The 24,017-nt window shown below is 45.5% G+C and overlaps 2 protein-coding genes across 3 annotated transcripts; both read left to right on the forward strand.

The window, feature by feature from the left end:
* Window positions 1-109: 109 nt before the first annotated feature.
* LOC118513383 lies at window positions 110-4,821 on the forward strand. The gene is made up of 5 exons (XM_036059047.1): window positions 110-295; window positions 375-608; window positions 677-830; window positions 895-1,758; window positions 3,752-4,821. The coding sequence occupies exons 1-4, from the start codon at window positions 221-223 to the stop codon at window positions 1,227-1,229; spliced, it is 798 nt and encodes a 265-aa protein (XP_035914940.1). The 5' UTR covers window positions 110-220; the 3' UTR covers window positions 1,230-1,758; window positions 3,752-4,821.
* On the forward strand, window positions 4,226-23,725 carry LOC118513382 (ATP-binding cassette sub-family G member 4). Of its 2 annotated transcripts, XM_036059046.1 has the most exons (8): window positions 4,226-4,820; window positions 14,389-14,519; window positions 20,621-20,738; window positions 20,809-20,998; window positions 21,066-21,890; window positions 21,966-22,134; window positions 22,206-22,306; window positions 22,374-23,725. In XM_036059046.1, the coding sequence occupies exons 1-8, from the start codon at window positions 4,789-4,791 to the stop codon at window positions 22,872-22,874; spliced, it is 2,067 nt and encodes a 688-aa protein (XP_035914939.1). In that variant the 5' UTR covers window positions 4,226-4,788; the 3' UTR covers window positions 22,875-23,725. The 2 variants fall into 2 exon arrangements, with proteins under 2 accessions (XP_035914939.1, XP_035914938.1); XM_036059045.1 differs by lacking the exon at window positions 4,226-4,820 and having other exon boundaries at window positions 12,908-14,519.
* The last annotated feature ends 292 nt before the right edge of the window (window positions 23,726-24,017 follow it).

The following is a 24,017-nucleotide window of genomic DNA, read 5'->3' on the forward strand; positions in this document are numbered from 1 at the left end:
GCGGGTAGAGTTATATACGGGGAAAGGAGATTCAGTCACTGTTCAATGATACTATCTACGGCTACCGTTAATGCATGTGTGCTACACGCTCAATCACAGAACACAAAAGGACACTTAATGAATCTATCGCTTCCCTCTACTAATTGCTGTCTGACACGCAATCAGAACCTTTTCGTATCCGAAACACCGGCAGTCCGACATATGTCCTGGTGGGAAGAACATGGTGCTGATGCGGCTGTTCTGTTTCCGGCTGTCGGTTCGACTTGGGTCCATCATCGTCGGAGGATGCTGCATAGTAATGGCAACCTTCTTCCAGTGCAGAAGAAAACCGAACCCTTAAGCGATCGAATGCTTCCTCTCTCTCATCTCTTCAGCTGGAAACTATCATTACGATGATTACGCTGGCGGCGCTGGGCGGTGCCGAATTTCTCCTCCAGGAAGCGCTCTACTACGAGGAAAATATGCACCTGTACAACCCACACGATGTGTTCGTGTGGTTGATTGTGGTGTGCAAAACGAATGCCGAATTGTTCTACACCTGCACGATGGTGGTCTGCATGGGGTTGTATTTGCCGTGCTGTGGCGCAATGATGGCGGGTGCATATTTTGTGAGTTTCCGGCACGAGAAGAGGAGTTGCCACCAATATTCAAGCTTTTTGTTGGTGCTATTCCGTAGATGAAGCAATATCTGCTAGCACCGTTCGTTGTGGTGGAGCTGGGACGGCTGTCCTGTATCACCCTGACCCACGTGATCGGCATGATGGTGATTAAGAAATCGATCAACGTCGGTTACCTTATAGCGCTCACCATTGCTGGGGGATTTGCTTTGTGTAAGTATAGTGGAGCGGGATTAAAGCCTAATCCTAATGATCCTTTTTCCTTTTCGTACCGAAGTGCTACTGTTCTATCTGTGGGGATGTGTGGTGGCGTTGATGCAAATACTGCGTATCGTCCGCTCGCCGGAATATATTGCCGTGTTCGGGGACAATCCTCTCGCACCGGTGGATCCCGGTGAAACGACTCCAGTCGGGACCGGTGTCTTGCTCGACTCCGGTATGCTGGAGTGGAACGGAATGGGACTGAAGCCTACGCAACGAAACCACATGAACAAAAATCTGGAACGATTACCACCGACGGCCCTTTCCAGTGGTCAGTTTAGCGGGCCGAACATGCTGATTGATGATTTTCGTCCACTGCACAGTCGCTACTCCTACAATTGGGCTATTTAGATTCTTTCCCATGTAGTATTTGAATTATTCCAATTAGCATTACTTGAATCAGCCCACTGTCCACTGTGCGGTGGCCCCATTCGTCGTGTGTGCGGAAACGGTTTGGTGCGCATATGCAAAGTCGCGGCACTCGGAACAGGTCAGGGCACACATGGGGTCAGGCAGAAAGGGTCGTCACAAGAAGAAAGACTCGGCTGATAGCAACGACAAAGCCTGCGCGTATTAAACAAAATGAAATCGCAAACACTTCAAGCGGCGAAGCATTCTTTTCACCCGCTCTTAAGTGGCAGTGTAAACAAAGTCCTCGTAGATGGGGTAGCTTTTTTTTTGCCAATGTGAAATCGAACGGAATCGCAGACCGTAATCGGAGGTTTCTTTGAAGGGGTTGTTCTTGTTTTGTGCATTTTTTGTTGTAGCTTGATTGTGTGTTACTGGCCTGCAATCAACGGTTCAGTGCAGTCGACCGCGATCATTCTAGCGACGGTGGTAGACTCACAAATACTAAGAATAGTGGGTTTTAGATGCGTTGGTAAGCGCCCACTTCAAACGGGGTGGAAGTCAAGCCACCCATACTGAGAACGCAGCATGTACAGTGGGTGACACTATTTGACAATGGTGGATCAGTCGATCATTAGTGAAGCTGAAATTGTATCCAACTTAAAAGAGACAGCATGTGGAAAGGGTTTAAAAATCAAATTGGAAGATATATTGGAAAACAATATGTGCCTTAAACCCATTTCCTAACACATAGGTATTTGAGTAATTTTTTTAACACACATCTTTTCACATCTTCATATAGAGCAATAGCAATAGGACCAGGCCTTCTTCTCTTTATTGGCAACTACAACCTCGAGAGGTCTCGGCCTGCCATTTCTGGCTTTCTGTGACTTAATGTTACCCGTAGTAAAGTAGTCAACCTTGCGTACGGGGAGCCGGTCTGGATGGAATTTGAACCCCGGTCCTGCCGTGTGAAGACCGGCGCTGTTATCGCCTCGACCACCGGACCGCCCCATTATGGACCAGGCCAGTCCTTAATAAATAAAAAACCATGTAAAGCATTTACAAAAATTAATCAAAAATAGATTTCTAATTGCCTGAAATGGTCTAAGGAATTGGGCAAGCCATCCAATTGAGCGGATAGTCCTGTGAACAGTATGTTTAAATAGTATCAGTTTCGTGAGTCCTGGCTCTCGTTAGTCTTGAGCAGTTCTTAGTGTTTTAACATCAAAATAGGGCCACATTTTCCGTTTAACTTTTAAGCTAAAGTCTGAATTGAGATCCCCCCTCCGGTCATGAGCACTCACTTCTCACTACTGATTTACCCAAACGGGTACCTTTTTCAGACTTTTTACTATTATCTATTTATTTATATATTGTTTACTATTATAAAACTTTATTATTACTCCAATTTTTCACATTTTTTTAAATCTTTTACCCACATTTTAGATATCTCAGTAGCGAAAAGCGAATGCTGACGTGAGGGGGAGAGGAGGTCGTTATTCAGACCTAAGCCAATTTTGAAATACTATTTTTATAGCTTCTGTTGGATGTGTTGTGAATCTTTTACCAAAGAAAACTATTGGTGGACAAATATTTCCGAACCATTTGGACGGCTTAGGCTTGTCAAATTTATGGTCCCAGTACAAAGAAAAATTTCTGTAGTGTCGGCTGTCTTCACATGGACCAGGTATGGAATGCTGTCCGGGGTTTTTTCTCCCGTCAAATCAAGGACTGATCCTTACTAATCAATTCACGTACGTGGCATCATTAAGTATAATAATCGCGAAATTACCTAACGAGTCGAGAGGCATAAAAAGCAGACAAAGTGTTATGGAAGCTCGAATAAAATAATCGAGTTTTTTAGTTTCTTAGATCAAAATGTTTCTGTAAGGTTTCTCTATAACATCTCTTCTCAAATCTTCTGATCCACCTTAACCATCTATTATTATAAATTGTTCTTGTTTTATCAGTTAAAAAAAACATCCGAAAACACTAAATCAATATTTTTTTTCAACTATCTCGCTGTAATTATTTTTGCAAATTAGTTACTCAGGTTTAAGCTTCTTAGGTCAGTTCCTGTGGTATCAATGGCTTACGTTAGGGAGTGAAGCTCTAACAACGTCTTTGATATAAGTCTTGAGAGAACTCTTTCTCTCTTTAAACTCTACATATAAGTCCTGAAAGCAATAGTTGAAGGCTTACAAAAGTTATATGATAAGATTCTTGTATCGTTGAATCATCAAGCCATTTTTGGCAAAAATTGTTAAAAAAATAATTCAAATTTCGGTTTGGCTTGTAAAAAATGGATTCCATACATTCTTTTATCGAGTACCAGAGTGTCTGGATTTCTTATATGGTCACCGTATAGCTGACACATGGCCCCCATGCCCAATCTGCATAAGAATCCACCCAATATTCTGTACTTTGTTCGCTTTTTAGACTGAGCTCTGTAAGTTTTGTATGTTAATTAAAGACTAAAAAACAGGAAGCTCAATTTTCAAAATAAAACCTCTTTCCCACAGCTAGCTAGCGACAAACTTGGCAGGTCTCTGTATTTTTAAATCGGAAAAAGAACACCCCTCACTCCACGTGACTCGCTCCACGTCCCGTTCCCTGTGGCAGCACGCCTTCCGTTTGGTTCATCTTCTTTGCAATGCAAACATGTGTGTGCCGCCACAACCAATACTCACGATCGTGTGCACCCGTACCGCCGTTCGGTTTGGCCATTTGCCATTTGATGTTTTTTTGATTCGCATCCCTGTCTAGCGTGTGTTGCGATCGGATTCTCTCTATCGGAACCAAGCAACACCGTCGCAACTGACCGCCACCGCATCAGCAGCAACAGCGGTCCGCGCTGCGTACAAGCGCCCGCGGAGGGGCATCTCGAGGTTTCAGGTCCGCGCCTGATAGGGCCCACCACGATCACGGTCTGGTCACGGTTGCCTCTCGACCAGTACCGGTTGCGAGAGACGAGAGGGGTTTTTTCTTTCATTTCGCGGTTTCGCGTGTCTGTTTAACCGCGCCAGCAGTGCTTCCTTACTCATTCGACCACATTGGCCCCAACGGCGAGGATCGTCTTGGGCAGTGCTCGCGTGCGTGTGCCTGTGAATTCTTGCTGCGGTGCGTGTGAAAGTTTGACATTCAGAGTTTTTGGTGTAAAAAGTAGTTACATTTTTGGACGAACGATTTTTTTATTCGTCACGAACTGTCCGCGCGTATTACGTGGTGCTTTCTGTTTGCTGTGTGTGTGCATGCAGTCGAGCCGCATTACCGTGTCTCGGGTGTTTCGATGGAGCTAAAATTAGGTCGGCACTAAAACAGAACAAAACGCATCCGACAGAACGACAGAGAGTGGTGAGTGGTGTGTTTGTGAAGACTTGGTGCGGCAACTTTTGGCGTATGACCGCATAGAATATCAACACGCTCGGGGTTAGACTGCGGGAAGAAAGTTGTGCCGCGTGTGTCGCATAAACACTCGCGCACCAAACACTGTGGAGTGCAACGAACTGACGTATCGAAGTTTCTAAATCATAAACAACACCCCGGGTCCGCCGCTACCATGGATAAGCAGTACGTGCTGAAGAACAACATGTAAGTGTCATGTTACGGTGGTGTGGTGCAGCGTTTTTCGTGCCCTCGTTGAATCAGCCAACCAAAGGGGAAAATCCACAGCAGGCCGTGTTCGTTTTTTCGCGTTTTTCCACGATACGTTTCTGTCCGATGATTGTGCTGCTGTTTCCGGCTGACGGCAACGCCATTCTAATGTCATCAGGAGTTATTAGCTAGTGTGTGTTGTTAGTAGACAGATACACAATGGAATTTCAAATCGAATTAAATTAATTTCCTTTTTTGAGGTAGCAAATCAAAAAAAAATGTTTCAAAATAAAAGACCATCAAACACGTGACAGGAAACCCGTAAAGTGCTCAAGCATGTTGCGCCTGTTGGAAATTATTTTGGCCACTCAACTTGACCTACTTCACAGGGGGCGCTTACCGCGAAGGCATCGTCTTGGGGTGCCGGGGAGGGGGGAAAACTGGAAACTGGAATTTTTGTGCCCGTGTTCGACCGGTTCTCTGGCCAGCTGCTACATCGTTCTGAACGATGCCGTGGATTTATGGACTGCACACGGTTGCAGACATTGAACCTAGACAGAGGGAGAGAGAGAGAGAGAGAGATCGAGCGAGCTTGCTTTCCCGCGGGTTGAATCGCGGCTCGGGGTTTCAGCCGTGCGGACGCGTGCAGTTTCTAATCTAGCGGGCGATAAGCGTTGACCTTAAACATACCAGCAAAGTTATCGATCGATTCGCGATCGTGGTGCTGTGATTAGGGGGAAACAAATGGTCTAAGGAACTTTGTGGAGAACAGGCAGATGAAGTTTGAACGAACTTGATAAGTAATTGAATTTTATGGTGTGAGACTGTTATAAGTGACGAGCTCAGCTTGGCATAATAGGTGAAGTACCGAATCCTCTTAATTGGCCTTACATCAGTCCGAAGGGACCAGCTATCCATTACCTGTTTTTTCCATATCTGACAGAGGCCCAGAAGCATCTAGATAGAATTCGATACCCAAATTCGTTGGCAAACATGTTTCTACCGAGTCACGGTCAGACACGCCGTACTGCGCGTGTTAAGTTGCGTTTCTGTGGCACACCGAACAGTGTTACACCAACTGCAAGTGGAGATGCAACCACCTGAGCAGCAGTAGAACTTTCTGGGAGATTTTTTTACAATTGCAAGATACCAATCGAGTTTGCAAACGCATCCGTACGCAATTCCGTCCGCATCCGAGAGTATCTGAAGGAAACGCATTAATTGGGGTAACATAATGAGCTGTTGTACGCCGAGGTGCGAAGGGAGATTGCCTAACGCCATCTGCGCTATTTGGTTAGCGGCTAGTGAATGGTTTAACGCATGGCCGTTTTGCGATCGCACGATCCTTGGTGCGTTAAGGTGCATAAAGACGGGAGGAAGCAGGGGCGGAGTTGCCATGGTCGGTTGCCTCCGGGTTCTAGGAAATTGCCTCTGGGGTCTAATGGTACCATCACGTAATATGACGGTCGCGGTCGGGTACCACCACGCCTCTCTGACGGATCACTATGATTGGGAGACGTCTGTCACCTGGATGATAGATAGTAAACAAAGATGGATAGTGTACTAGTAGTGACAGCTGTCAAAATGAGCCTCAGTAAATTGTCTCCGGAGTTAAATATTCTCTCCAGCTCAAAGTTCCCCTCGGAGGTTGTGTGTGTATGTCCTCCCCGAGGGCTGGTAGCTTAAACTAGGTTAAACGTTCTACTCGCTCGCGCTCGGAAGCTCGAACGCTTGTTCGGTTCGTTGTGCCGCGTTGTGCCGTGTTTGTCGTTGGGTTAAATTTTTCTAACCCTCGCCTGCTGCACCTTCACGTTCCGGCTGGTGAGCTTTCGGTGCATGTCGCGGTCGCCACCACCATAATGTTGCCACCGACCCAGCACTGGACGGCCTTCAAAAAGCTACCACCTTCTCAGGCATCAGTCGTTCCACCAGCCATCGAATGGCGCTTATGAAACTAACCGCGGCGAGCGCGAATTTGACCGTGTGCAGTGGAAACGAGTTAGAAAAACTATAATCCCCGCTTTTGCTTCTCCGGGCGCGCTTCCCTTCCTGCCCCGCCTGATCCGATCACTTTCTCGATCGCGGTCGAGCGCCGCGGTTCTCGACACTTGCCCAACCAAAGCCATGCGTCAAGTGCGCAAAATTCACGACTGCCTCTGCTCGGGAGACTGCACATAGTTGAATGAATCGCATATGCATTACGAAAGCGAAGGTGCGGTAAGACACTCCACCAGCGCTATTGCCCTTAAGGGAGCGACTGAAGCATGGGAAGCAGGGGTGAAAAGCAACAGAATCCGTCGTACAACCGGTGTAAACTTAAACTTGGTACCTGTTGGCGAATCTTTTAAACGATCGGGGGAACCCTTGAGAAGGAGAAGGGGCCACCGGTGTACCAACAGCAACAACAACACACAAAAAACGGCCTGTACCGGTTCGGCACCACGTTTGCATGCATCTCTCGGCTCGCGGTGTGTGGCTCTTGGCGGACTTGCGAAAACTTACTTCCAACCGATACCACACCGTGGTGTCGCAGGAACGGGTTCCTTTGCGCGATCGTTACCCTTGGAGGTTTGGACTTTATTTATTTATTTTTGCCTCTGCCTTCTTGGTTGTGCCGCTGAGAGGCAATGTTTCGTAATCGCCGCGTGCCTGTTCCGCTAATCGTTGAGATTGGAGCTTTGGTGGTTTGGTTTTGAAATTGAACTTTTTAAGGCAAAACGTAAAAGTGATGTGTTGGATGGGGCAGTTGCCGTTAATTGGCGGGAAAAAAGAAATAAAAATAATTTATTGCATTACTATGATGAACATTATGCAAATTGTTTATGGATTTCATTCATAGTCTATGGTTAACAGGCCTTTATGTCTTAATTCACCGGAGTCTTTTTCTCAAAGTAGATAAAATTCTTCATTATTTAAAATAAAAATTTAAAATTTATATAGCTTAAGACCTTCATAAAAGTTTTTGTAAACATCGACATCGTAACGAAATGATAAACCCTACCAAAACTATTCTAAATCCCACAATTCAATTAGTTATCGCTTTCGGTCGATCATCTCGCAGTGCAAACGTTTTGCATTTAGCAGTTAAAGTTCGCCAGCTAGCCTATCGTGAGCCGATAATTAGCTCGCACAACTCTACCGGAAGCTGAAGCGCAATAAAACACCAGTAGAACATTCAGCTAGCTTCGATGATCTAGGTCAAATGGCAGCACTGCTGCTACGAAGGGGGAGGAGGCGTGTGGAGTTAGTTGATCTATCGAGTTTACTTAGCTCATATCACGCTGAAGTCGAGTGGAGTCGAGCTCCCGGAAGTGACAACCTCTCGACAGACGGTCTGAAGGAGATCGTGTTAGTTGGTTGGTAATACGTTAGCCCACCGTCACCAAGTTGTAGGTAGCATTGTGGAGATGATCCACACCGTTTGCTACGGGCTCCATGTATCTAGCTGAGCAACGAACCTTTAGCAGCTACAAAAACAGACTTCGAAAGCAGGCTCACAGCTTGGGGTGGCTGATAACGAGCGTTCGAGTGTTGGGCCAGCAGGGCAACAACACTTTAGCATGGTCTGTCCCTCTTTGGTCCCTCTTGGACTGCTGATAAAGGCGGCAGCCCTTCGGTCTTTGTGTTCAGCACTCACTGACGTCAAGGCGATGATCGGAGTTGTGCTGATTTGAATATTGACCTCATCGCTCGGCTCGGCTGTGCGCTCTCCGGCTGATCGATAGAGTGAAGGAATGGAAGGAAGGCAAACGTAGTCCAGTGGAATGGAGCTGGCGGAGTGTACCCATCACTCACCACTGCATGCTGTCACTCAGACTCAGGCTCAATTTAACGGGGACTTAGTAGATAGTGTAGCCTGGTGAATTGATGTTGTAAATGAGAGAGTACTTAAGCAGTACATACGATCCACCAGCTTAGCGTCATTAGCATTTTGAGGCAGTATTGCTGTGCAAATAAAACGGTCGTTTCTGATATGTTTTCATCTCATTAAAAATCTCCCGGTACACGATTTTCTTAACTCACTACCCCTAGTTGAACGCATTTCAGATACTGTTGACCTTAAGGCAACGGGGGCCGTTTGCGGATTTAGAATTCGCAGTTCAAATTGCTGTTAGGACTGCAATGCAAAGCTAATTATTCTTGTAGCTCTACGTCCCAGATCAACGCATTCGTAGAAGGTTGTCCAGGTTGGCGCTTGATAGGAATGCTGACGGAACAGTAAAATTCCGCCCATCGAATGATTGGAGCAATAACCGCGTAAATTTCGCACGTGACATAGAAAAACTCAATCAACACGCAAGTGCCCTAAATTATCAAACCTATCAAGCTGCTGTGAGCGATTCGTGTGAAGGATGTTCTTATCAAATTGTTCAAAGGTCGGTTTAGAGTTTTCGGTCCTACCTACCTACGTCATAGGGGTGTGATGTTTAAAACCAAGGTTACAACGGAAATGGGTATACTTGCTTATCAAATGGTTGTTGGCCGAAGGTTTGAGGTGCTTCCGGAGTAGCTTTAATCCGCTACTAAATTTGGCCTCGCTGGATAAGATTGATTGATTCAGGTAGGATTTAGGTGTGCTTAAATTAAAGGCTAAGAGAGTTTCAAACCACGCTCGTAGGTCAACAGTATCTAAACGGCCAATCTTCTTGAAGTACTGATGAGACGAAAAAGACCCTAAGGCTAGGGGACGTTCTATGGAATCTCATAACGTTACTTGGCTACAGAGTGTGAGTTAGATCGTCCTACTATGCTATGGACCTCTCTTCCTTCTTGACCTAACGACCTCTCTTTGGTCATGACTGTCATTTCTGGCTTACTAGACTTAATCATACCACGAAGATGGATAGTCAGTCCTCACTACTCCGGATGGGATTTGAACTCTGGGTCTGCCGTGTGTCCTACTAGAGACTTTCGACCTACAAACTTAAATAAGCTTAACAAAGGTACTCTACAGCTAAAACCGCTGGAGTTTCCCAGTTCTGGATTAATTTGAATAAATGTACTCCAAACATATGAATTCTAAAGGGAGCAAACGGTGGCTCACCCTCTAATGGCTAGATTGGTGGACTTAACTAAACTGAAAGGCTTGAAAACAAAGTTTTAAAGAAGCTTAATTGAGGCTTTATGTTTAGAATACGTCTTTTAACTCTTTTCGAAGGACCTGCCGGTATTTTATCCTAGAATCGAATGGCGGGGTTAAGTAATGTAGACCATAATTGCTATTAGACGTCCTCTGCAATTATTTGCTGTGTGCTGTATTTGGTCATTTTCCCCAATAATTTCCTAGCATACAAACATCTGGTTTGTTGTGCTACCTTCACCGCCCTTTTTTATGCTACGAACATTGAAAGTCCAACCAAGTGACACCGCGTCGCAATTCAGAACAGGAAAAATATAGCACACACACACACAATTTACAATTACAAAATCCAAAGCTCGCACCCTGTCCCAACAACCTTTGCCAGGGTTGTTGATCCTCCGCGCACTGATATTTACACGTTAGCCATCGAAAATATTTACAAAAAACCACCCGTAGACCCGTGCCGCGAGGCGAGATAAGAGTGTCTCAAGGCTGTTCCGCCCGACCGCAGGAGATGTCTTGGACGCAGTTCGATTCCATTAGCTAAGAGTTGTTTCGGTTCGAATCGCAGTTGAATTTTTATTTTTGGATCCGAACGGAAACATCCATCCGCCTCTCCAGCTCGTTCGTAGTCATTTGGCGTGAAGCTTTAGACGTAGCTTCATTCCTTTTCCATCGGTGTGATTCAGATAACAAAACGGTTTTTGTGTGTAAAGCGGTCCACCACGGTGTAACCGTGTATAGAAGCGCTAAGGTTAGCCTTAGCCCACCCTCCTTTCTTATCAGTGTAAAGTCCGTTCGAACTCCAAAGTCCAAAGCGAAACAGTGATTCCGTTCGGCTTCGTGTTTAGTACGAAGCTAGGGGTACGATTCATTTTTCCAAACAACACCCGGTGCCCCTGTTCTGACTGGGAGAAACGACGAGACAGTGGGATTGATGCAACTCAAGCGATAACAAAGTCCTCCAATGAGCTGCAATTTTGCTGCACTTTTGTCACCACCGACCCGATGCTTTCGATTGAATTCTTGCCATGGAAGATTGTGTGCCGATAGAGGGTGCAGCAACCTCCGATGTGTCCGATGAGGGAGGCAACAAATTCTAAGTGCTTTAAGCCGAGTTTAAAGCTGAGCGGGTAGTGGTGATAGACTCTTTTCGAGTCCCCGAACGTCGGCGTTACGTCAATTCCCCTTACGCAACATGACTGGCATCTTAAGTGGCGTTTAGTCGGTTAGACCGTTGTCATGGCGTGCCGTCGTACCGTGATTGCTAATAAGTTCCCGCAGGATAATACCTTGCGCAATGTCATGTCGGTTGGTATGATGTATGATAAAGCTTAATTGATTTGTTTACACAGATTCAGTAAATATTCCATCATCAAGGTCGGCAAGCTTTCCGAGCGAAGCAACAACAAAACACAAAACCCGCAATAGTTGTCTCTAAATCAACATTGTAACTAATTTTGCTTATTTGCTTGTTTGCTTGAATTAAATACATTCTACAAAGAGCTGCAGATGAATCATCCTTCTCAGCCAGTCTCAGGACGGAATGGCTCGGTTGGGGAACAGTGCTTCGAGTGCTGACAAGGCACATTTTGAAGGAGGTTCTGCTTTTTTGCTTCAATCTATTGACACGAGTCGGCATTAGGACAGTTTTTCGACACGCAATGTTGAAGTATTGTTAGAGGGTGATTGGCAGTATGGAATGTATTTATTTGTTTGCATATTTCTACAATTGGGATTTTTTTTTCGTTGTGTTATGTTCTGGATTATTCATAGACATACGGTGAAGGACAACAGAATAAGACCAGCTCCATAGAGGAGATGTCCACAATAAAAAAAAAAATACGAAAGCTCTTATTTTATTTTTAAATTTGATTTCCATTGGAATATCAAAATTAGAATCAAAATTTTCAAAATATTCAAATAAAATTGATCGCTTTTTTCAACTTTATTTTTTTTAGTGGCTACAAAAAAAGAGCTTTTTTACTCAACGAGGAGTCATTCCTCATCAATAAAATCAACCATCGTACAATTCTTCTTCTAAATAGTTTTCAGTCAGTGGTGGATCAAACCCCTTCGAGGCCTTAAGCGGAATTAAAGTTGAAGTTATGATAATGGAAGTCCCTTATGGCGTACTTCTTCTTCCTTAGCACTATACAACCTCGAAAGGTCTCGCGGCCTACCATCCTGACTTTCTGTGACTTGAATTTACCCGTAGCAAAGTAGTCAGCCCTACGTACGGGAGAGGCAGTCTGGATGGGATTTAAACCCCGGTCCTGCCGTGTGTAGACCGGCACTGTTATAGCATTTGCCACCAGATCGCTCCTAAGACTATTGATTTCGAGACCTTCTAAATGATCGCGGCTTCAAGGACCGCACAACCTTTTTTAACCTTCTAGACAAGCCTTTAAGAGACGAATGAAGTAAAATGCCTCTATAATTAAGCAAAACCAACAAAACAGATTTGTCTCTGTTGATGTAAACGGGGCTCTTTGAATGCTCAGGGTTTTAATCAGTTACAAAAGATACAAAAGAATTCCTGCATTGCATTGCTAGAAGAACATGAAATAAAAAAGAAAGCTTCAGAAATACAGCCTAAAATTTGAACGATAAAACTGACGTCACTTATTCGAAATGTACACTGTTTCGAGGTTCGAGCGCCGTATAATCATTTTCTTATCGCGTTATCGTCCACATGCGGCTTGAATTATCTCTTCCAATTTATCTTCTTCAAGTAATTTATATAATCCATTACACCTACAAGTTTAATAATTGTAGCAGCAGAAAATGCAATCTGCAGAGCACAATTCAAACGCAATTACCCACTTGGATGCACTTTTTAAAGCACTTGTTGCATCGATCGCTTGTTTGCAACCCCCGGCCAGCTGTTGCATACAACGCCGAACCATCATCACCATGGAGATCGGAAGGAGTGCCTTCTCGCTCACTCAAAAACACACCCTTGCTCACCGTTTCCTCCTGCCTGCCTGCCTGACAAGGGTGCGTGGCTATAACCTTTACCGCTTACTGCCACTGTCAGTGTATTGGTGCCGATTATACCCTCCCCAAAGGCGCAACGGATGGAGTAATGGAGGAACGCACAGCTGGAAACAAAGAATGAAACGATGGCTACCCGTCTGCCAACTGCCGCCTGCCGCCGGGTTTGGTTGGGAAGTAAGGGGTTGGCGGAGTAAGGGGTTTGCAATGAAGGTTGGGGTCGGAAAGGCATTACCGATGCGGCACCAACACAACCTCAGGGGGTGTTTTCATACGCAAGCACAGGCACACGATGTGGTGTTTGTGCGATGCCATTTGGAGGACGCACGCAACGAGTCGCTGGCGTCTCCATCATCTTCTTCCACCCCCGAGACAACATTTCCACACCCCTTGCTTCCCTTCTCGGCTGTTCCACTCCAAAGGGGGTTGGACGCGCTTGTTTGTGTGCGTGTTGCATATCGTACATTTTTACTTCCCATCATCTCGGTGGTGCGCTCGAAGTCAGTGCCGTGCGTTCGATTCACTCGTTGTTTGGCACCCCACGGGACAGAGCAGACACCGTGTGTCTCGGATTGTGTGTTTTTTTTTCGGTTGATTTTTCTGTTCGTGTATCGAGCCATTCTTTCCTGGCCGTGCGCGCTCGTGCACAGTGATAGGAAGAACGCATCTTACTCGTTTGTGCGAAAGTGATCCTCGAAGTAAACGAAGAAACGCGTGCGTGAATCACTCCGATACACGACAAGAAGGGGTGGAATAAGAGAAACACGGCGAAAGTGTACTGTGCGCCAGCTAGATAGCATTTCTGGGAGAGGAAATTTAATGCTTGCCCCTCCAGATACCGGAAGTGTGATCGAATTGCACCGGTGAGAGTAGCACGGCGCTGCAAAACAACCACACGCAGAAGGGAAAGGAAAAGCTCGTGTGGAAAGAAAGTGCATCGGCGTATGAAAGTTACGAGTGAAGCGAAACTGCATCCGGGGTGCTGCACAAGTGGTTTTGGACGTGTGATTTGTTTTGCCGACTTTTGTGACGCGATCCACAATCTCGATCTGTCAAGGATTAGTGGTGAAACGGCGAATAAACAGCAGTCGTACGTCACAGCAACCGCTGGAAAATAGTGTGGTCAGGGTAACGTGCGTTTGAGGCGTGAAAACAACCCCTATTGTGACGGAATCAGACCAGTGAATCAGTCAGTCGTAGTGATAAGCTAAGGGAGAGAGCTCGCGTAGCAGCTACGTAGGATCAATCTCGGTTGTCTCGGCTTTGAAGCCTAGGCCATGGTTAGACACCTTTGACGGTTAGAACACACAAAGAAGCGCATCGTATCGCGTGGGGTGGAAAAAAACGAACACGGAGCTGACGCTTGCGAACGCATAAAACACGAAGAAACGCACGCACACACAAAGCTTCCAACATGGCGGAAGCGATCGACCTTGCCGGTGGCACCAGTAGCGGTCTGACTAACAATTTGCTCGATGATAACAATAGGAAAAATGGTTCGGTGCGGGTGCAGATCGTACCGTCGCAGCCGAAGACGCTCTCCCATCTGCCGACCCGGCCACCCGTCGATCTGGCCTTCCACAATCTTTCGTACCGGGTCAAGGAAGGACGTCGCAACAGTAAGTATCATTCGCCTTAGTTTTGTTGTTGTTGTTCATCTCACCATTTCTTTATACCCATCCACAAAACGGTAAAAGCGTGGTACTTCCTTGTGTGTGACGACGTGGGATCGCAACGCATCCGGACTGCAAACAATGCGACGATCGTTGGCGATCACCTGCGAAAAGACACACACACACAACGGTTGTCCACGTAGGAGCTCTGTACACACAGGACGGGGGAATCGCGGCTCACAATTTGCATGCGCATCGATTATAAAGTCGATCACATTACGATCGCCGTGGGTCCGGGGGGATTTATTGTGACGATCAGCCCATGCGGCAGCCACAGCAACATTATTTGCAAAACAGTTCAAACACAGGAAAAAGCAAAATATCCGGCTTTCGAGGGTTCCACCGCTACTACCGGTTTACCATTTATGGCATGATGTGGGCTTGTTGGGATTTTTGTACAGTGAAGTAATCGTTTGGGATTGTACCGACACGTTGGGTGCTTGTTTTATCGCTGCGACACCTTAAAGCGACTCAGATAAATCGGCCTCGGTCTTATCAGCCATTCGCTGGATTACTGACGAAATTCCATCCGCTCAATTAACCTTGATGGAGAGGGATTGTTTCTTATTTTCGTTTGGTCGTTTTTACATTCACATTTTCTCACATCATCAAACAAAATAGAGAAAAACCTCTGGTGCGTTCGAAAAAGTGAATGGAAAATAAAATGATTTCCGAAAAAAACAGAAACAGTTTATCTTGATAATCTTTTTTCCTCTTACGATTGCACATAACATCCTTCACATTCAAGTGAAATAAAAGTCTCGTTAACCTCATTACATTTAAAAAAGCTTGGTTGGCAAAAAAACGACCCACCAAAACCTTTACGCGCCCTTTGCATGTCCAGGGTCGACAAAAACAAACAATTAAAGAAGGGTTGATCTTTGAAAGGTGGATAAAGCTATCATGATCACACGCGTGGCCCTTTTCTGCTGACCCGATCCCTATCATTTTCCATGTTTTTTTTTCTGCCGACACGTGAGAATGGCCACCCCGTTTACCTGCACGTTCCGGAAGTGTGGCCCAACACGGCCATTAAGGTGCGAGTCCTGATCACGTGTCCCGAGGGTCAAAATGGCTACCACCACCACCACACCTTTGCCCCCTTTGAGTGCACACTGTTGAGATTTATCACACGCAGCACTGGAGGACCCGAGTGACACCGCACCGGAACCGGTTTTGCGCCATCGGTCCGGCCTGTCTAATTAGTCCATGGCTTTCGTTCCTTCTGCGCCGTCTGTCTATGATCTGCGCGGGACTTGCGAGCGGACCGCTTTAATGGCAAACGACCTTTGCGATCTTGCTAATCGGTCCGGTTGGATGGATGGATGGATGGTCGGTTAGACGACAAACGTTGTTTTTGTTGACGTTCCGCTTTTTTTTGCCAACTCTCGCCACCAACTGGGCTTTGTGTTTTGCGTGCGGTGCGTACGATGATCGTGTGGCTAGCAACGTGGTCATGAAACCGTGTGGCTAGCAAACCGCCACATGAAAGAGACAATAAAAATTGTGCTGATGTGTTTGTGTAAATGTTAAAGTTCGCGTAAGTCAGTTGTCATAAAACTACAGCATTATAACATATTTTCCTTTGAAATTGTTTATTCGTTAATTACCTTGACCTGGTAGTTCACTAAGGATGATCATTCATTCAGCGAGAATTTTATTCGCTTAAGGATTTTTACTGATTGATGATCAACGAAGATTTGCAAGTTTCTTTAAATTTCGAGTGTTTTTTTAAACCTGTTTAGCAAAAGTTAAAGTAAATTTTTAGAACAGGTATATTAATAAAATTCTGTTTTTTTTAAATATAAAATTTAACAGTCGTTTTGTATCACATGGACCTTAGCAAAACGAACGATCAATCATGAATCGTTAAAAAAATGACCTTCATTTCCAAGTTGCTTAGATTGGATGTGGGTCTAAACCAATCCCCACTTTTGCATAAACTTAACTTCTTACTCATCAATACACTAGTGTTGATTTGACAAAATTGGGATACCAAATATATAAAAGGAAAATGTCACTTTGTAACTGAAAGATCCGAAACTGAACATTTTGTATTATATCATACCATACGCCTAAAAGTATGCAAAAACATTACTTAGGATTTTACTTAGTAGGTCCTTCTGAGATCAATATATAAACAAAATAGTGACTTAACATTTGTTTCATTTTTTTAAAACTGACCTGCGATAAAAAAAAATCCAGTAGAAGAGATTGTATCGCGATGGCGATTATTATAGCTTCACATAAGATCCTTGATTCTGAAATGAGGAAGTAACACTTCGCAACGGAGACGCAGCGCAGATTCTCCGTAATGACTAATGCGGGAAACTTCATCTATTTGCAAACAACCCTCCGGTTTGAAACGTTGGAAATTATTCCTCCCTAATGATTACACATTCCACTAGTACGATGTGGGAATATCTTGCTAGTCGGTACACACCTTTCACCCGAAACAATTGCATCCTTTACGTCATGAATTTAAAATACCATCATTATAATCGTGTGGAGTTGCTTTTTTCCAGCTCGCTACTCAATATCCGGATCAAAGACGAAACGAAGTGTTTGCTTTGAATCAGAGATGATGATATGCCGATTTGGTTTTTTCTTCTTGAAACTAATTGATCGTGTGGCAATGATACGTCGGGGATGCGTCAGAGTTTTAGCACGAGGTTGGGTAAAGAGACCTTCGACCCTAGGGCCTTGGTCGATTGTTCCGATTTCACTGCTGGGCAAAAATAATTGTAACGAGAGAAGCATTTTGTTCGTTCTTATCCACCACGATCAGCCTGCATGAGTCAGTGTTTGCGAAGTGTTTCTTTGTTTGTGAGTACGATCGTGCTTCAAGTGACATTTGTGATAGGCGCCGGGAACAAGGATGAGTAATGTTGTTGTTCCTTGTGGGCGTTGTTTTTGCTTTACAGTAATAGAAAGCAAACTTGAACCCTTGGGGCGGATCAAAGTGCAAGCATGCTAATCAGATGCTTGGGGCCTTATGGGGTATCTTGCTGTAAGCTGATGGGGGTTCATAATAGCCTCGATCATTAGGAGATCCTCCAAGTTCCATAAGGAGCTTTGCATTATATCTCCACTTGGCCTCTGACCCTATCCCAGTGGATCACATATCCTACTTCTATTTTCATTCTGCTTAGGGTCTCCAAGGCTTTTGATCCGTCACTGCTTCGACCATATTTTTGCAACCCCTGCAATGAACAACTTAGCTCCCGGTTACGCATGTACACGATCAACTGGCAAGGCAAGACCCACGATAAGAGCGTGGAGCTGCTGCTGCTTATCACGCGCATCGATTCGGCATGGGATCGATTGTTCCCAGGGAACGACTTGCTTTGTTTCCAGTGCATCTTATCGAGCCCGGGTTGAACGATAAGGACGTCTGGTGGTGTGGTGGCCTGATATTTCGTGACAGCATTGGTTACGACTAACCTGAAAAAAAAAAACAATCGCATCCCGCCGAACGCTGAGAGTGACGAGTTTTGCTCCCATAAGTAGAAGCAAACATATTTAAAATGCATTTGCTTCACCCATTACAGTTAAGTATGGGAACTGTGGATGTTTATTTTTGAGAAGGATGTTCAACAAAATCAATACTAATGACCCCGTGGCCGGTAACGGTGGCCACGAGCCACCTACCGTGGAACTAGTTCACACAAGGCTAATAGTTATTTAATAGCATTACTTGCCCGCTAGACCTGCTGGAGAGTGAGAGAGGGCACAGATTGAAAAACAACAGGCATCATCGAATCCGGGGAGATGAAATGCGTTCTAGCAGCCTCGTGTCCCTCCTCCCACGGACACGTTTGAAGTCAATATAATTATAGATAAAAACACCTTCCTGCTACACCCGGCCGTGTACTGCATCGATTCCGGCTTGTTGCTGTTACTAATAATCGGTTTGCTTGGGCTTGGGCGATTGCTGGACAGGACTCATTTGCTGGTTCATTTTTAAAAAACGATCGGTTGTCTAGATATATCATTAATTAGTCAGATACACCACCGACGAGGGAATGATGATCGAACCGGCGGGGTGGTTGATTTTTAATTGTTCGTCTCATGTACGGTGTGCTGTCGATCGTCAATGATTGTGAGAAGATTTGAGAGATGAGAGAGCAACTATTGCTTTTGAAAAACAATGTCCACACCTTCATTTTTGCTAAGTACTGCTCCTTAGTTAGTAGTCTACTTGCCTTTAGTAGATATATGATCACGAACATGATTTACCTTACAAACCCCCTAAAAAAAGTAGTGGAACACCGGTTTTCCTCAATAATAGAAACAGCAACCCCTGCTTTACACATAAAACCCCCCTTTGTAATAACGTGACCATGATCTTTTATGCACGGAACCCGTGGAGCGCATATTTCGCGGAAATTCCCTTTTCCGCGCGCGATTAATTCAAACAAGTCGCGACAACAAAACCGCTCCAGCCAGTTTTGGGCAATGCTGCAGAACTTTGCTGCTTGTGCTTAAACCAACCGGTTTTAAGGTTGTCTAGTTGCCAAAAATTCGCCCTCTCCTCCGACGAGGCGACGGCGATGATGAGGAGGAGGGAAGTTTATTTTTCTCGGCCCATCTGTGTGTGTTTTTTAATTTCTAACGTTCCAACAGCGGTCACTGGAATTGACCTTGCCATTCCACGGTACCGCAACAGCATCATCGCTGCCTGCTCGAAACTGGCGATGGGTTTGTATTCGATCAACGAGACAAGGGAAGATGTGCTATCAAAGATAACTTTTGTGTTTGTGTGTGCCTCCTTCTGTTTGTTGAGAGCATGTTGAATTCCAATTTACCCCTTCCAAACCAGGGGTGGTGGTATATGCAAATTGTTTACACCGTGCTTGATCGTTCATTTTTGAGGATGACGACGCCTCACAGCATCGGTTGATAACTCCTGGAAGATGAGATCGCCACTAAAGTCAGACACGAATATTATCTCTTTTGATTTTTATTCCTAAAAATCTCACTCCAAGTGCGCCATATATCCGATTTCTATTGTGCATACTGTGCAAATTCTGTGCCCCAATGCCGTCACAATGTCATCGAAATGGTCTGGAGGACAACACTCCGAAACAGTTGATAAAACAAAGTAACGATTTGTTGGTTGCAGTGCGGGATCGGTTTGTTTGCGCAGCGAGCAGACATTCGAGACCCCCTGCAGTTAGGCTTGTTACGGGCCATTTAGGGTTGTTGGAGCAGTTGATGATCAATACTGGTTCAATTATTAATGTGGGAAAGTTTGCACCGGTTTACAACACTCATGAATGCACGGCTAGCGAAGTGATTCCCATCGCGCGCTGTGAGTGGTTGTTGGGAATCTTCTGTTGTTTAACCTTGCATTTATAAGTCGGTGCATAATTTAGCTGCAACCAACCGTTACTACCAGCCGTGAAAAAGGTACGAAGGAAGGTGATTTGATTATTGGAAAACAGATTTTTCTCACCTAACGCACATCGAAGCGCCGATTCGACATCGTTGGGAAGGTACATTTGATAAGAGAACGCCAAGAGTACACCTTTTGAGTCGCTCGGAACGGTTGGAAAAACCTTGCCACCCGGCCGAGACCTTCCACGGGCATCAATTAAACGCGGCTCTCCCTCGCGAACCAGATCCACAGAACTCTAGCGACATTCTAGCGATCCTTTGCCTGCAGGCAGGGTTCTCAAAGGTAGTAATTAATGATCGAACGGGGGAAGGTAGCTTACGAGAAATTGAGGCAAAAATCCAATCACTGTAGATTTTTAATCACGCTGCTTCTGAGAACTCTGAGCTGGCTTTGGAATTTATCCGGAGCTAGATATTCCGAACACGATAACTTGGATGAGAGTTAGTCAAGTAACGCAAGAATCATCCATCACGCATCGTTCACTTGACCTGTTGCCAATGACATTACGGCTTACGGGCGTCACGTAGTCGCTGTGCAAAAGCGGCACAGACACAATAAACTCTATTTACACATGACACTTCCTTATTTGCACGACGATTTTATTGATGTCTATAATCCGTCATTTCTCTGTTTTTTTGTTTCGCAGATGTAAAGACCATCCTAAAAGAGGTGAGCGGCAAGCTGCGCTCGGGAGAGCTGACCGCCATCATGGGACCGTCCGGTGCTGGCAAGAGTACGCTGCTCAACATCCTTTCCGGCTACAAGTGAGTAACAGGCCCGTTTTCAATTTCAAAAGATTTTTAAACTCGAGCTCTTTTGTTGTACAATTTGAAGGACGACAAACATCGACGGCTCGATAACGATGAATGGAAAGGAGCGCAACCTGAGCCAGTTCCGCAAACTTTCCGCCTACATTATGCAGGACAATCAGCTGCACGCTAACTTGACTGTGGAGGAAGCGATGAACGTGGCCGCTAGCCTGAAGCTGAGCCAGAAGGTGGAGAAGAGTGAGAAACAGCATGTGGTAAGTGGAAGATATTGCGCTACCCCTCGGGTATTCAGACAGCTCATGAAGAATTATTCTCACGCAGATCAAGGAAATCCTGGAAACGCTCGGTCTCGAAGAACACCGTCCAACGTTGACGCGGAACCTATCCGGGGGTCAGCAGAAGCGTCTCTCGATTGCGCTGGAGCTGGTGAACAATCCACCGATCATGTTCTTCGACGAACCTACGTCGGGCTTGGACAGTTCGACCTGCTTCCAGTGTGTGAGCTTGCTGAAGTTCTTGGCCCGAGGCGGACGTACGATCATCTGCACCATCCATCAACCGTCGGCCCGTCTGTTCGAGATGTTCGATCAGCTGTACACGCTCGCCGACGGTCAGTGCGTGTATCAGGGTAGTACGCGACAGTTGGTCCCGTTCCTGGGTACGCTCGATCTCGAGTGCCCCTCGTACCACAATCCGGCCAGCTACGTCATTGAGGTATCGTGCGGCGAGCATGGTGACCATACGCGCAAGCTTGTCAATGCGATCGAGAACGGCAAGAAGGATATCCGCAGTGAGCTGGACTTCCCGGCCCAGAAGAACAAGAAGAATGAAAATGCGGCCAACGGAAATGCCAACTTGAAGGTGAACTACGAGCGCATGAACGGTGGGGCGAACAAGTACGCGGACAATCTGAACCTCGGTGGAAATGGGTTGCTGCCACCGTCGATGGTGAACGACATTGCGAAGGAGACGGAAACGATCAAAATCGCTGTTGAACCGGACCGGGAGCCGGAGGTTAACAGTGCGCTGCTGCCGGTTGAGGGTGCGACCGATATCGATCACTCACCCGAACGCTATCCAACGTCGGAGTTCCACCAGTTTTGGGTTGTGTTGAAACGAACGCTGCTTTTCAGTAGACGTGATTGGGTATGTTGATTGTTGGTCATGTTCTAGCTTTGGTTTCAAATGACTAATGTCCGATCCTTCTCCGATCCTTTGCAGACTCTCATGTACTTGCGTTTGTTTGCTCACATCCTGGTTGGATTCCTGATCGGCACACTGTACTACGATATTGGTAACGATGGCGCTAAGGTGCTCAGTAACTTGGGCTTCCTGTTCTTCAACATGCTGTTCCTGATGTACACGTCCATGACAATTACGATTCTTTCATGTAAGTGATTATAACATGGCTAACTATTGGAGTTTGGAAAGATTTTACACTCCTCTTAACTCTTCTTACAGTCCCTCTCGAGATGCCGGTACTGTTAAAGGAGAACTTTAATAGATGGTATTCGTTACGATCGTACTATCTCGCTATCACAGTCTCGGACATACCATTCCAGGTAAGTTGAGAGAATTACTCACCTTGAAAATAAATCAACGTCTAACGATGGTGGTTTCTATTTCCAGACAATCTTTTGCGTGTTTTACGTCTCGATCGTCTATTACTTCACGTCACAACCACTCGAGTGGTTCCGGTTCGCGATGTTCCTTGGCTCCTGTCTGCTCATCTCGTTCGTCGCGCAAAGCGTCGGTCTGGTGGTCGGTGCAGCAATGAACGTCCAGAACGGTGTGTTCCTGGCCCCAGTCATGTCCGTACCATTCCTGCTGTTCTCCGGCTTCTTCGTGTCCTTCGACGCCATTCCAATCTATCTACGGTGGATCACGTACCTGTCCTACATTCGCTACGGGTTCGAGGGTACCGCACTGGCCACCTACTCGTACGGTCGCGAAAAGCTCAAGTGTCACCAGGTGTACTGTCACTTCAAGTCACCCACGACCACGCTGGAGGAGCTGGACATGTTGGACGCCAACTTTACGCTCGACATTGTTGCACTGATCGTCATCTTCATTGTGCTGCGAGTTGCCGCCTTCCTGTTCCTGCGCTGGAAGTTGAAGACCACCAGATAAATCGTCCGTTCGACAAAGGTGGCACGTGATTCGTGATGCTTTTTTAATAATGTTTAAATTTAACGAAGAGAGCATGGTGGTGAGGATTACGGTTCTGTGCCGTGCCCTACCATTCTCTACCGGATCCACCCGATACCATCGTAGCGTAAGCCAAAGTAGCGTGTAAAGTGTTTCATGTTTTTCTTCTACTGTACCAAAAACACAGCTGAGTAAAAAGAAGAGAAGGGACAAAACTGTGTGATGATCGATCGGCTTTTGAACAGCGTAACCTTACCAATTTGGACGTACCGGACATTAAACGAACGGAACATATCAAAGTAATCGAGCGAAGCCCGTGCTCATGCTCGATTCGAATCGCAGAAACAAAGCCACAAGATTCTCCTTATTGGGTGCCTTATTGGCTGCAGCATGTCCCATGCCTTCGCTCTCCTTTCTCTATAAAACCACAACAAGGGGAGCTGACGGCGGCGGTTTGTCTATCCATTTTCTATACAGTGTAACAATCTATTTTGCTAAACAACTTTTACGATAAGGCTCAAACGCACCTTGCCGTGCATTGCATTAGATGTTAAAGGAACGGGGTTTCTTGCTATAATCGATATTGCATCCAAATGCGTCTACGTAAAACGGGAGAAGCGGTAGGAAAAGGTTGTAAAACAAAGGAATTGAAGGAAAACAAAATGGACTAAATGTGATAACATTTTAAACAAAAAAAAAACACACACAAGAAGTAATTACATGATCAACCAGCATGTTGTAACAAGTGCAATTAGTTAACGAATGTGAGTTAGAAGGAATGAAAAAAAAAATGTAAATGGAATAAACAGGATAAAAGTGGTTTTTTGAAAATATTTCGCGAGTTGTTGGTGATTTTATTGAAATGAAAGAAAGAGTGCTAGGTGCTTCTTGAGGAATAAGTACCAGGGTTTTTTGATGATTCTTGTACGATTATTCAGACAAAATATACTAAAAATTACATACAAACGCAGTGGCGGATCAACCTAGGAGCGGAAGGAGCGGACGCTCTGGGCCTCGTCGGCGAGGGAAATCCTGTTGGTCTTACTCACAAATGAGTCACAATTAGAAAGGCCTAAACTGCCATTCGGTTCGGGGCCTCCAAAGACCTGGATCCGCCACTGTACA

Source organism: Anopheles stephensi, chromosome 3, assembly GCF_013141755.1.
Source record: "Anopheles stephensi strain Indian chromosome 3, UCI_ANSTEP_V1.0, whole genome shotgun sequence".
NCBI lineage: Eukaryota > Metazoa > Arthropoda > Insecta > Diptera > Culicidae > Anopheles > Anopheles stephensi.